The 14,605-nt window shown below is 39.1% G+C and overlaps 1 protein-coding gene across 1 annotated transcript; it reads left to right on the top strand.

Annotated features, from left to right (window-relative positions):
- The first annotated feature begins 271 nt into the window (after positions 1-271).
- On the top strand, positions 272-13,773 carry LOC135690285 (uncharacterized). The gene is made up of 11 exons (XM_065207794.2): positions 272-447; positions 2,686-3,132; positions 3,703-3,889; positions 4,692-4,842; positions 6,110-6,292; positions 6,813-6,947; positions 7,468-7,587; positions 8,399-8,524; positions 9,116-9,452; positions 10,111-10,377; positions 11,650-13,773. Exons 2-11 carry the CDS (start codon positions 2,733-2,735, stop codon positions 11,733-11,735), a joined length of 1,992 nt encoding a protein of 663 aa, XP_065063866.2. The 5' UTR covers positions 272-447; positions 2,686-2,732; the 3' UTR covers positions 11,736-13,773.
- Positions 13,774-14,605: the final 832 nt, after the last annotated feature.

Raw genomic sequence — 14,605 nt, 5'->3', positions numbered from 1 at the left:
CCCTTTCTGGGGCGTCTACCTTTGCATGGGCTCTGACAAAGGTTGAAAAGTGGGGGGGCCAAGGGAAAATTTAACACCCATAACAAAAGATTTTGAAAAAAACTCTATTGTTTTGCAAAAAAGTGGGGGGCCAAGGCCCCCATCCGGCCCCCCTTCGTCGGAGGCCCTGCTTTGCTTCCTAGGGCCTCCGAGCTCTTACTGTTTTTGCGGGGTGATGACGTGAAATGTCTTCCTAACCTCATGCTGCGAAGGAGATAATATTAGTTGTTGCCATGCCTACATCACTAGGAACGGCAAATGTCAAAGGCCTAAATCAAGAAGTGTTTGTTTAGGAAATAAATCCACAACTTAGGAACGAAAAAACACACTACTCATTGAATTAAATACAGTTGAGTGTGGTCAAATTTATAGTGAGATTTTAATCTGACTTAGAAGACACGGATCAAGGTATGTACGCGTCAACTTACTGAAGTTTGATATGATTTGTGCAGTCGCGTTGAAGTTTCGGACTTGTAGTTGTAATGTCAACGATTTACACATGCTCGTTACTGAACTGAAGCAAAAGGCTGGAAGTTACTGATTGCTTGTTTTTGTTGAAAGCAAATGATTTGATATCAATATACATATTTTGATTTGTTAAATCATTTTGGTCTCGAATGAAGAGCACCTGCTTGAAAAAACGAATCCTTCAATTAAATTACATCCTGCTTGGTGGCCATAGATGTCTTTTAGTTTTCTTATTATCAATCAAATGTGGCCTCTTAGTTAAATTTTGTTTTCAGGTTTGATAAGGTTTAATTAGCCTGGCAAAGTTATGAGAAGTAAAAAGGTCGGTTTTTATTTATCATATCCTCTTACTCCAAAATTGATCTGATTTTGCTCATTAATTACGAAAAACGCGGTAATGTCGCCATCAAACAAATCTTGTACAAAACTATACCATCAGCAATTCCAGATTCGATCTTAGGAAAATTTTAAAGTCCATGCACGCTAAAAAAATCAAAGAACTCCCTTCTACACCTGATATCTACATGAAAATGATGGCTTTTTTATATAGGCATTTCATATTTTTACACAAATGTTTTACTTAATTGAGCCTTCTCAGAAAGTTGACTGCAATGTTTTAAATTTTTAGACATTTTCTAAATAAAAGAAAGAAGATAAAGTAAATGTAATTCTGATAAGATGGATTATAAATAATTATAAATAATTTTTAACTATTTTAAACAATGTTATTTTCATCAGCTTATCCAAAGCTTTTATTCAGGGTGGCCACACCCCCCCCTCCCCAATGCTCAGAAAGTTGATGTCTGAGAAAAGTGCAAATCTGTGATGGTCGATATTTCAAACCAAATTAAAATGTTTTGAAAGGCTGCAAGCAAAGAACTGCAAGCAAAGAACTGCAAGAAGTTTTCTGAAATGAATTTTAAGCTTATTTAAAGGGTGTGGTTGCAAAATGGGTGTGGTTGCTTCTGCTTGCTTCTGCTTGCTTTGCTCACAGAGGACCCTCGTCTTCGCCACTACAGAATGTTTTACAATTTCCCCTTGTTTTAGGGTTTCCTCTCGTTCTTCACATTCTTTAGACATTCCTGATTAAATGGAAACTAAAATGCTAAAGTGCTGCAGTTGATAAAAAAATGAATTCAGAAATGCTTGTCAGTGATTTCGCTCTAAGGAAAATGGACTTAGCTTGAAACTTTGGGCACAAAACAGGGGTAAACCCCCAGACCCCTGCTATTGGGTTCCTCTTTGCTCTTCTTATCTTCCAACCCTGGCTACACCAGTGATTATAATTACAGTGTTCTGTAGAGCTGAAATTCTTTTAAATCATAACACAACAAACCACAAGACGTGTAGCTTGAAAAGTTGTGTGTAAGCAAATTGTGAATGTTGATAGAAGCTATTCAGTGCTAGGACTGAATTTTTATGAACAGGCATAAAACTGGCAACCATTTGTGTCTTTTCAATGCAAGAAAAGCTTTGGCATCGTTAGCTTGTAATGAGATCAGGCACCGCAGAGTGGTCGTTTATTTTCTTTACTTGCATGGTCTAAACTGGAATTTTTACACCCAAAGCTGATTACACTCTGATGAAAATATATCATGTACAGGCACCGCAGAGCAGGAGAGCTGGGGGTAACAAACTACCAGTAAAGCCTTTTTTTATACAGTTTTAGTCTTCCCTCTTTTTTTAGACCCCCCCAGTTTTCTCAATGCTCTCAGCGGTGCCTGATGTATATTATCTGCGGCAGGGCCATGGCTACTGTTGCTTACAACCCCCTGAAAATGTCATAAAAATCCAGGGCCATTGCTGTAGTGCCAAAGAGGGGTTTCCAAGTCCTATTTCCCAAAAACTGAGTGGCCATCCTTTTGTTGCCAAGAAGTTTGGAATATTACTGATAAATTTGAAAAATAGGCAACTAAGCCCTCCTAGATTGCAAAAATCTTCTCTTTTTTGCGATAAAAACTTTTCTTCAAGGAATGATGTCACACAGCTTAGCCAGGTTGGTAAGCTCTAGGGGGGGGGGGCAAAAGTGAGTTGAGCAAAGGAAAACTGGGGGCCCCCACCCTTGTTCCTCAGTTGAGCTATCTCATTTGTCTCTTTAGTTCCAAACAGTGGGGTGACCCCAATAAATCTACCCTTCATACCACACTGTCATAAAATACTTCACATCATCCTTTTCAGGTAAATTGTCTTAATTTGATAAACAAAGAAGGGACTAGCATTCTAAGATGGGTTGTTCCGCTTCGCAACAAGCGCAACATGTGCAACAACCCCATGCTAATGGCTCTGCAAAACCTCCCATGCACCCGAACCAACCAATGCAACAACCTCCTCCACAACAGCAAGTTCCTCCACAGCAACAACCTCCTCCACAGCAACAGCCTCCTCCACAGCAACAGGCACCACCACAGCAGCAAGCTCCTCCACAGCAACAGCCACCTCCACAGCAACAACCTCCTCAACAGCAACAGCCCCCTCCACAAGCTCCCTCAGGGCAAGAGATTCCCCCTGAAGGACCACCACAGCCACCAAGAAACCCAGCTCCTGTGCCAGTGTCACAGCCAGCACAAGAAGAACCAGCAGCGAATCTCTTGACACCACCGCCTGAAGGTGACAACAATAATGAAGGTATGTGAGAAGACTTCACCTTAAGTTCATCCTGTTTTTTGCAAGAATGAATTTTAAATGTTCTGAAAGCAAAAAGTTAATTTCTAAAGCTTTTGTGTGCCAAGAGGTCTAGTTCATTTGTCCCAAGTTTATAGCTGAAAAACCTGTGAGAAGGGCACTAAAGAACTAATTTGTACCAAAATTCTTTGTCAAAATGTTTGCATGTCCTCTCTATTTTCATGATTTTTACCAGTGGCAAAAATTGGGTAGGGTCAGGTGATAACTACCCTAGATTTTATGTGTCCTGGAGGATTTAGCCGGGACATTTTGAGCTTGGTGTCAAATAGCAAAAGTACGTAACAAAAGACCTCTCAAACAGGCAAGTCACAAAATTCAATCTTCTTGATCTATTGCAACAGTAGAAGTTTTTGTGTAGAGCTAGAAATTATTCTGCAGAAATTATTTCATGCTTAATGCAAACATTAGGCAATATTTCACTGATGTAGATAGGCAAGCATCGACCACGTATTCAAATTTTTTGATGCAAAGCCAATGAAATTCATTTTCTAGTTGGAACTTTTTTTCCTTTAGATGACAAGGTCGAGGTGAAGATCAGTGAAGAGCAGCTCGCTGAATTTAAAAAGCTTCATCTTGAAATAAGAGAAATCGAGAAGACTCAAGACGAGACTCGCCTCGGTATGAATCAGACTCAGCTGAGCAGCTTGCAAAAAGCACTGCAGAATGCAGAGGCGACTCTCACACAGCTTCGACAAAACACGTGAGTTTAACATCTGACTTGCAAAATACGGCTTTTGATTAATACAGAAAGTAACTACGAAATAGGCGAAGGTGAAGAATCCGGTTCAGATTATCCGATTATCTTCGTGTCATACAACTCGAGGGGTTTTTTGTCTGCATCAACGAACCACAGGTCGCCTAGGTTTAGGGAACGCTCTCCTGAAAATATGACATCTAGCAAAACATGATACCTCTCCGGATTCTTCATGTCCTCCACGAAATAAATATTTTAGGCCTAAGACTCTCTTAACTTCGAAAGAATGTGTTGTAGCATTCGTTGAGTCATTTTGAGTCAAGAGAGAGTATAAGAGACCAACGATGAATGATGCTTCCTTGCAGTAAGGGATAGTCTTGAATACTGGCACCAATAACTTGCTTACACTCTTTTTTTATAAGAACAATTTTATAAGAACACGAGCCTCAAACTGGTCAAAAGTTAAGAACAAATTAAGAACAAGCTGAGGCTGAACTTCTGCAAAATGCAATTTTGAACAACGTTTTTTCTCAAAATCGAGGATTTTTAGCGATGTGTGGGTGCTTTTTCGGTGAGTATTCAGAACATACCAGGATGCCGGAACAAATTTTGGGGTAGGAGGGCTCTAGTAGAATTTTTATCGTAGTTTTCCCACCATTATCTTTCATGCCAAATCATCAATATCATTCTTCAGCAAAAACGAAGGGGCTACAGCCTCCCAACCCCCCCCCCCCACCCTCGTCTTTGACGTGTCTGTTTATTGGTAACTTTGGCTATAATCTGTCTTATGTACGGGGTCTTTCCACAGCGCTAAGGAGGAGCAAGACGTTGTGGGATTCAACATTGCGCAGTACATGATGCGCAACAACATGTCGATGATGTCACCAGAGGATGCACTTAAAAAGGAGCAGCAAGAGTATATTGATGCAAAGAATAAACAAGATGTTGCGGAGAAGCAGGTAAGGTTTGTTTTATGCGGGTCTTTCTGCGTTCCAATGCAGGCTTACCGCGGGAATCTGCAGGACTTGTACTTTAACTGAGCCAAAGTACCTCTTTATTTGAACACATAAGGTAACGGCATAAAATGAATCTTTATCCTTGAATGGACAGAACAATGTACAACGATAAAGCAGGTAAGGTTGTTCTGTTAATTGCCGTTGAACGCGGGCCTTTCTGAGTTCGAATGCACGCTTACCGCGGAAATCTGCAGGATTTGTATTTCAACTTAGCCCAGTTATCTCTGTGTTTGAATTTGAGCAGGAAACGATGTGCGAACAAGAAGCAATCAACACTGTTATTTTGTATGCTTGGGAGTGCATGTCGTTCTGAGTTTAAATGCAGGCTAACCGCGGAAGTCTGCAGGACTTGTGCAACCACTTAGCGCGGGTATTTTCAGAAGTTGAGCGCAGGGTAACTGCACAATAATTAGAGTCTTTAACATTACAGATACCAGAAAATAATTAGCTGGCGAGATAGAGCTAACATTTTTCTGATGTCTGCTTGCAAGTTTTTCTGAATTAAAATGGAGGCTAACCGCGCAAAGTTGCGAGTATTTTACATGATAGGGAACAGCAAAGCAGACAGTGTTGCTGATCTAAAGCAGACAGTGTTGTCTTCCAATGACCACGGATATTTGTGCGATTGCCCGCGGAAACTGCGAGATTCGCTTCCATGCAGCCTCCTCTCGATATTACACATGCGCTCTTAAAAATTTTGTGAAATTTATTGCCTGTAACTTGGACAACATTTACGAAATCATGAATAAAAGCAATAATTCATACCTCGTACTTTCATCATTTTGTCTTCTATTCTTTGTTCTAAAAAAGTGGGTATAATTTAAATGAAATAAAAATGATGTGCAATTCAGTTCAGTTCAGTTCAGTTCAGCAATTCAGAAAGTCAGCAAAATTATGTGTATCCAAAGCTAAGTATAATTTTGAGCCTTTAGAATATGACAAAGCAGGGTGTAGCGAACCTGCTCTCGCTGGGCGGGAAAGGGGACATTTTGATTTTCTTTGCATAATGGTTACTGGGGGGTAATTGTCATTGAAATTGGCAAAATTGAATCTAAGAAAATGGAAAGGGAAACCTCATTAGCAAACTGACACATACGTGTGGGAAGTTTGTATATTTCAAGATTTTTTCTGACAGTTGGTTTTTCATTTGTCGACATTGCAATCTGAAAAAGTGTGGTTCTTTTGACAGTCGTATCTCATTTTCATGTAGGTCGAGGGACTGCACAACCAAATCAATCAACTAAGCAGTGAAATCGAGGCTCAGCAAAAGCAAGTGACGCGACTGAAGGATCTGCGTACGAAGCTTGATGGCCTACTTGAAAACATTTTCAACGATGAATATGGAAGTGAACTGGAAATGAAGCTTGAACTGGAATCTGAGCAACTTCTCCAGGTAATTAAGGGTGAAACTTGTGGGGCAAGGATGTGGGAACGCGTGGGTTTCAGTTTTAGTTTTAGCAAAAACACTATGACAAAAGATTGAAGTTAACAAACATTGTTAAAGACCTTGAGCCATGGCAGATAGGCCTTCTTCATAGGGGGTAATTTGCTTTCAGCTACTGACAACGTAGAATCTGACGTAACAGATGACGCAAAACCCTACTTAACAAATATTTCTGACGTAACTGCGTTACCGTTATCTTAGAAAATTACACAGCTTACAAAACCTATGGAAATTGTCAAGTAATTTCATATTTTTTACGTGAGTCATGACGTAATAGCTAACGCAATACCTTGCGTAACAAAAAGGACTTTTATAGGTGCATTCGCTTTATGTTTTAAGCTCAAGCAGTTCACAAGATCTTTGGAAACTGTAAAGTCTTTTCTTATTTGTTTACATGAGTCATGACGTAATGGCTGACGCAATACCTCGCGTTAGAAATAAAACTGACGCAGATGCGTTCCCGTTACAGGTGAAGCAGCACATAAGCATTGCCCATTATAAATGGCATAATGGCCGAAACCTTATACATCATGCCTGTCTGCAGCTTGCGTTTGCGAAAAGAAGATGGGAGCAGTTGAAAGGCGTTAACCCTAATCACCTTCAGGTTTGTATGATTCCTTGCTACATTGATTGGAGTAGAGTGATTACTTGATTCCTTGATCGATTTATGAGAGTGGAATGATAACTTGAGTTTTTGTTCAATTGATTAGAATGGAATGATTATTTGATTCGTCGATTGTTTAGGGTGTAGTGATTACTTCATTCTTTAATGGACTTAAAGAGTGGAGTGATAACTTGATTCCTTGATCGATTGATTAGAGTGGAGTGATTACTTCATTCTTTAAAGAATTTTAAGAGTGGAATGATAACTTGATTCTTTGATTGATTGATTAGAGTTGAGTGATTATTTGATTACTTGTCACTTGATTTAAGTGAAGTGATTGCATGATTTCTTGATCAATCGATTAGTGTGGAATGTTTACTTGATAAATTTCCTGCACAGTCGAAGCAGTGAATCATTATTATTATTGACAATAATCACACACTATCACAAACGATCATGCAATCACTTTTTAAGAAATAGTTACTGTGAGTAGTAAATCATGTAATCATTGATCAAACAGGCCAAGTATCAAATGGTAGTCGAAGTGCGAAGCAACCTAATCGCAGCTCATCAAAATATCGAGCAAACAAGAGAATACTTGAAGGCTAAACTCTACTACTTCACTCCGGAGGATTCCAAGGTTTGTTTACCTTCAAAATAATCCTATATTTAACGAAATGTTTCGTTCACTACTGCCTGCACATTTCAAGATGCACAGCTCTGTCTATACGGCATCAGACTTCATAAGCATTCACTTAATACAAAAATTTAATAAGCATACACATGGGCGGTGCAAAGGGTGGGACTGGGGGGCTTCAGCCCCCCCCCCCACTTTTTCCAAAAGTGTTCTTAAGAAAAGAAAAGAATAGAAGCAAAGAAATAGAGAAAAAGAATAGTGCGATGATTTTTTAGTCTAATAAAGCTATCAACTCGAGCCCCCCCCCCACTTTAAGTTTCTTGGGGCTGCCCCTGATATAAAGATGCTTAATACTAACATTTAAAAAAGTATAAACATTGCCTAATGTTAGGCTTGGTGTTGCAATTTAGAAGCATCCTATTCTATTTAAAGCACTGTTAACAGAAGTCTTTATGAACAAATGTGCTTCATCAGTGAACAGTGGAGGTGTCAAGGGGACGGCGAACATCAGTGAATTTATACTGATCTTGATGCAATGGCGACCCAGATATAAAACAGGCCACTTTTTGTAAAGTCAACACGCTAGCTAGTGGTGACTCAGTTAACAATTTGTGCTTAGATGTATAATAAAAACTGCATTAACTCTTTTATTTACATTTATTTCCATTTTTCTCCCTAATTTTTCATTACTTGTACATATGTCTCATTTTAATTTCTATTTTTTTCACTTACTCGATACTTCATCCATTACAGCTTATTCTTACTTTAAATGGTTCACTATTTATAACTTATCATGGAACTTTTCTCTTCACAGAATCTGCTAGGATCAATTAACTCGATCTTTCTTGATGTCCTCACCCTGCCGGCATTTGAAAAAGCACTCGCATGGTACAAATACTACCACTACAAGTCGGCGTTGCTTCTGAACTGGATGACTCAGGTATGTGATGTCATCTATGTATGATGTTATCTATGTATGACGTCATCTATGTATGACGCCATCTATGTATGACGTCATCTATGTGTGATGTCATCTATGTGATGTCATCTATGTAATGTCATCTATCTATGACGTCATCTATGTGATGTCATCTATGCCATGTTATATTTGGACGACATCATCTATTTTTGACGTTTTCTATTCATGACATCATCTATGTATGAAATCATCTTGTGGCGTCATCTTTGTTACGTCATTGGCATCTTTTAGCTGTCTTACATCAGCTGTCGACGCACAGAGGCCATTCAGTTGGCGAACTAAGTAAACCGATTTAAATTGGATCTTATTTTGATAGAGATTGAGCTGAATTGTCATTGTATTACTAGATTATTGTACAGTGAATGTCTTTAGTAGCTTTCCTTGATGAAACCCCCTGTGTGACAGACACATGAAAGAAGTGGGCAACTGTTCTTTAAGGGATATCCATAAGGAATCCAAGTTTTTGTTACATTCTCAATTTATTTGCCGTATTAATACCGCAAAATGCCTGCGATACTTTTTAATCAATTAAAATTATCTGTTAAATTTTAGACCATAAACGACAGAATTGTTAAGGACCACAAAGACGTTTCTAGAAAGTTCCACATGAAGTACCAGGAACTCAGGGCAGAGCGCCTCCGTTGCATCCAAGAGAGAGCAAAAAAAGATCTTGACATTGACCTCGATATCAAAGAGCTTGAATCCGAGGATACTGAGGAACGAATCAATCTTGATCTTGATGCCTCGAAATCAAACATGGCTTTGACTGTGGAAAAAACTGCTGCCTCTACTGAAGACGAGGCCAGTGAAGAGCCAGGACCACCGCCACCTGAGGAGGAGAGAGATGCAATGGAGGTGCCGGAACCCCCTGAAAAGCCGGCAGACCAAGGTAGGCCATTGTTGCTAAAGTTATCCCTTCTTTGAGACAGTTAGAGCAAGGAATTTCTCAGCATATATAAGTCTTCGGCTTCATGTCAGGTGAAGAATAATCGAAGAGCGATAAAGATTTTTTCTTACGTATTCATTTGAATCCCGTTGAACCTTAAAGCTCGGAAAATCGGACCTTAAAGCTTAAAGGGGGGGGGGGGGGGTTTAGGGGGTTAGTGATACGATATAGCGAATGTCCGACTTGTACTTGAATATAAAAATAGGGAAATCTAATGGTGGGAGTTGAGAGTCAGTCCGATTTAGTGAAAGTCCGAGTTATCCATGCTACGACTTTTGACTTGAAATAGGTAGAAAAGTCTTATGGGAATTGAATATAAGTCCGACTTGTTGAAAGTCTGATCTCTCCAGGGTGCAACTTTGTGACTTGAATAAGGTAGGAAGATCTTATGGACATTGAAAGTCAGTCGGCCTTAGTGAAAGTCCGAGTTATCCGGGCTACGACTTTTGACTTGAATAAGGTAGGAACATCCAATGGGAACCAAAGATTAGTCCGACTTTGTAAAAGTCCGAGTTATCCCGGACATGACTTTTGACCTGGATAACTGATTTTTACACTTAATGCATCTGATATCTGACAATTGTCCTTATTATCATTTTAGATGAATCAGGTCCCCCGGCACAGGAAGCAGTACCCCTATCAGAGCTTGCACCACCCCCGTCTTCGGAAGAGTTGTTCGGTGATATAGCCCAATTGAAAGATGAACATAAACAACAGTTGGAGGAGTTTGAGAAAGCCCAGTCCTTGAACAAAGCAAGAATGGATCAAGGGTTACAGGAGAAGCTGCGCAGGCGGAAGAGCAAAAGACGAAAGGAGATGTTGGAAGCAGAGCAGTCATCTGAACATTCAAAGAAAATGGTGACAGTCGGTACGCATTTGAAATTTATTATGGGGCTGAATTACCAGGGGGAATTCTGTTTGCTGAAAGTGCAGGCGAGATTTGATTTGGGTATGAGGGTGTGCCCATATATACCGTAAATCCTCGAGTTGGCCCCCCTAGAGAAAGCCCCCTCGAATAAGCCCCCACCCTAGAACTACAAATTGTCAATAAGCCCCCTTCTCAAATAAGCCCCCACTGCTACCCTAAATCCTCGAATTGGCCCCCTCGATTTGTTGATTGTTGCCATCTGAGGTTGTCTTTGATGTTTTATCGAATTACCTCAAAAATTCATACATTTGACAATAATTAATTTAATTTTATTAAATAAAGGAAATATGCAAGACATTTTAATAATGTCTTCTTGATTTCTGCTATAACTTTATAAGCCTCCCTCCCTCGCATAAGCCCCCCACGAATAGCCCTCCATCCAAAAATATAAAATTAAATAAGTATTTACGGTATGTGAGGCTAATTCGAGTATTTACGGTATGTGAGGACCGCGGAAGCGAGACTTGGGTTACTGGGCGTGCTAAAAGGGTAGGCGAGCTTTAATGGGGTCTGGGGGTGCACCCATGCCTCTATGTCTGTGGGATCGAGGAGAAATACTGTATAAGATATCAAAAAATCTGTAGTATTCAATGAAATAATGAAGGTTTTCAAAAAGGGGTAGGTGAGCTTATATTGGGACAATGGGAGTGTAAATATTGCCCCTGTTTGTAGGGCCTAAAGCAAATAAACTACATAAAAGAGGAAAATGTAAATTGTGGTATGATGATGAAAAATACTTATGCTTGATCAATTACAATAGGCAAGGGACCAACTACACAATTCCCATGCTTAGATAGTTTTCGCTTTATCGTTGTCTGATTTTTACCACGGGAACAAAACGGTGAACAAGTAGGATAACGGAGCTGAGTTTGTGAATCTCAAATATCTAGTTCGTTCCTTATCAAAGTCTGCCCTCTTTTCGCCGATTCACAAAAGTCATACACTTTATTATTTACATTAACGATTAAGTTTTCATAACATGTGAAATTAGATATCGGTCACATTGAGACGAAATAACCTTTCCGTCTCATTACAGTTGTGAGACAACAAATTTCAGCTACGGAGGAGACGGACTTGGGTAGTGATGACCTGGAACTCGAAGTTCAGAAATATCTGAATACGGGAACATTTTGATCTAAGATACATAGTTCGTTCTCTATTAAAGCTTGCCCTCTTTTTTTCGCCGATGTGTAATAATCATACTCTTTGCAGCTGCGGAGGAGCCAATAACTGCTACGGAGGAGACAGGCTTGGGTGGCGATGGAAACCCTGATATGAGGAACGAAGATCTGATATAAAGTGACGTCACCAGCACAACCTGATGTTGCTATTGGTAACCAGTTTTCATGAGACTTATGTAGCAAACATTTGCAATAACATTAGCCATAGAACTGTAAATATTTCGTCGCTGTGAATACATCTGTAAGTATGTTGGTGTCGCTCCGCAACACATATACACAGATAGCCAAATACCCACCCTCCCTCCCATTTTCCTTGCATCCTTGCCCCCCTATTTTCAGCCATGCATTCCTTTGTTTTTTTACCCTTCATTTCCCTTCGTGTTCGTTTCCATTCCTTTTTAACTCCTTCCCTTTTGTATACATTTCATCCATCTCCAACGTTCCTTTATTCCATGTTTCTTCGTCTTTTCAACTTCTCCTTACCCTAAATTTCTGTCAATCAAGCCCTATCACCCTAATAGTATGCCCCATGCACCCTTGGTCTGCTTCCTCAAGCCAGCCTATTCTCTCACTTTGAAACCTGTTCTCCTAAAAGATGTTTATTTCATACCTATTCTTTATACATTAAAATACTATGATTTTTTAATCTACGTCGTGACGTTTATCGCTTAATTTTAAGTTTTCGTAGATATTCTAGAATTTGCTAGACTGTTGAGCTTAAGACAGACGGGTGATTTGGGTTTTTCACCTACCATTAAAGACTCCTTTGTCCCAGATTAGTAGCTGACCCAACATTTCAAATAGAACTTGACCTGACATGATAATTACTATCCAATCCAACCTGACAATCAATCTTTGACTAAACAGGAGCATTTGTAGCTATTTCTTCTACAATATTAGGAGCTAACGTGACAGTAAGCCGAAGAGACAATCATTCTTAGACCCGACATGACAACATAAGGCCCTATCTCTATGACTTAACCCGACATGACATTCAGAATCCGATCCAACGCGAATATCAGTAGTTAACCAAACATCCCAAGTAGGACCAACATGAGATTTAGGACTGGACCCAAAACGATGACCACGTTTAGGCCTACTGTTCCTATCCAGCGAGGGTACCAAATTGAGTGTCTACTAAAATGCAAAGCTTTCAACTCTTATATAGAGCTGAGAATAAATCTTTAAATAGATCGATATTTTCAATAAAATTATTCTCAGACCGTTTTCATTTTCCAACGGTGGCTCCACATTCGAAATGAACATACTGTTTTAAAATGGCCGCCTGTCATTTGAAAAGTAGTAACGGCATAATCCGATTTAAGTATAGACAAATAAATGGCTTCACACAGGTCACTTCGCTGCAAATTTTAGATACATTTTCGTTTAGCTGGGTTAGTTGCCGATTCAAACAGCTATTTAATCGTAGTTTTAGTAGTTAAATATCAATTAGCTATGTTGTAGTAGAAGTGTTGGGTATTTTAGGGATTTTTCTGGAAAAATATTAAGTAACAAAGTGATGACGTCACAAAATTTGTCTTAGAATTTTTCTGTTTGGACCTTATTACCTGAAAAATCTTCATGAGATACATCAAAACCTGCTTAAAGGTTCTTGCGCAACCGGCATGTTTAGCGGCAGTTGCCTTGAAGAATTGACTGTGTTTTGTGACTGTGTTGTGTTCTCATGGCGCAGCACGATCTTAGGCCGTTTTTTTAATTATAGTCGAAAAGCATGCCGGTTGCGCAAGAGCCTTTAATCACTTGAATATGCTACTAACTGGCTGAGACATAGCCACATAAACATAGGCCCTTTCCCCATCAATTCTCTGAAATTTGGTCTTTGTTCATAAATTTATGAACCAGGGCAGAATAACAATGATTCGCAACTAGGACCCCGTTCCTTGACTTGCTACATCTCAGTCGACATACAACATATAAATAACTGATTTTGCTCATTAAGAAACATTTCATGATGTTCTTTTAGGCTATGCGGTCAAATATCAAAGATTCTAAAAATAGATTTTGTGACGTCACAAATTGGTACACCGTAGGTTGTCGTTGTCGATAGCAAGCTTTATCTTGTAAATAACTGCTGATTTGATCAATTCCGTTAGTATTTTAATTATACAAGGCTGATAGTCTCGGAGGCTGTTTAGGAACAGTTTATTTATGGGACCACAACTACTGTGTAAAGGCCCATGCTTAAATGCTGCCCCTTTTGAGGGAGTGAGAAGGTCAGGTTTGAAGAGCTGATCCCAAACTTTTTGAGGAAAAACCTTGAAAATGTCGAAGAGTCGTCCCTGAAAATTTTGAGAAATATTCTCTTACCATTTTTAAAAGTTACTGCAAAATTTTTGGGGTGAACCCAACAAGATGTTATCATGAAATTTGGTCCATATTTCCTACAATAATATTACGCAATTTGGTCCAGATTTTCCACAGCTCTACACGAGATTACACCTTGTAAGTTGTAAATATTTATATTAGGTTGAATATAATTAATTTTGGGAATCATTAATACTGTATAATTATTGTATTGCTTGTTATTTGCACCCGAAACAGGGTGAATGTTAAATTGCACCAAAAAACCTCGTTGGGCAATTTTCAGTATGTCTCTGCTATGATTACAGGAATTTCTTAGTTTATGATTGAGTATTCGAGTTTATCATATCTTTCCATAATTAGTTTGTCAAATCAGCCTTTTCTGAAAAAATCACGTTTTTGACAAGCCCCTCCTTCGCTTCAATAAACCCCTTTTTGAGGACACTTGTATTTTCACTTTCGATACTTAGATTCAATGAAATAAATTAATATGACATGGGTGCAGTGCAAGAAATCTTGATGGTAAAAAGAGCCTAAGTTGTAATTTTCAACCTCTTAAATCGCTTTTCGAGATAGTTCTGCGATAGATAGTTCGATATCAGACAGATAGTTCTACACAGGGGTCTAAAACTGAGAATAAATTACTATTTTTTGCGTAATAAATT

Source organism: Rhopilema esculentum, chromosome 1 (genome assembly GCF_057945365.1).
Source record: "Rhopilema esculentum isolate cy_ngs chromosome 1, ASM5794536v1, whole genome shotgun sequence".
In the NCBI taxonomy this organism is placed as follows: domain Eukaryota; kingdom Metazoa; phylum Cnidaria; class Scyphozoa; order Rhizostomeae; family Rhizostomatidae; genus Rhopilema; species Rhopilema esculentum.
The sequence above is the reverse complement of the archived record's forward strand: the minus strand, read 5'-3'. Positions and strand labels throughout refer to the sequence as shown.

What these genes read in the sequence shown, in the direction of transcription:
- LOC135690285 (XM_065207794.2), top strand. Translation starts at nt 2,733, where the DNA reads ATGGGTTGTTCCGCTTCGCAACAAGCGCAACATGTGCAACAACCCCAT. An exon ending in ACACAGCTTCGACAAAACAC is followed by an intron (nt 3,890 to 4,691) that starts GTGAGTTTAACA and finishes GTCTTTCCACAG; the next exon opens with CGCTAAGGAGGAGCAAGACG. An exon ending in AATCTGAGCAACTTCTCCAG is followed by an intron (nt 6,293 to 6,812) that starts GTAATTAAGGGT and finishes TTCCCGTTACAG; the next exon opens with GTGAAGCAGCACATAAGCAT.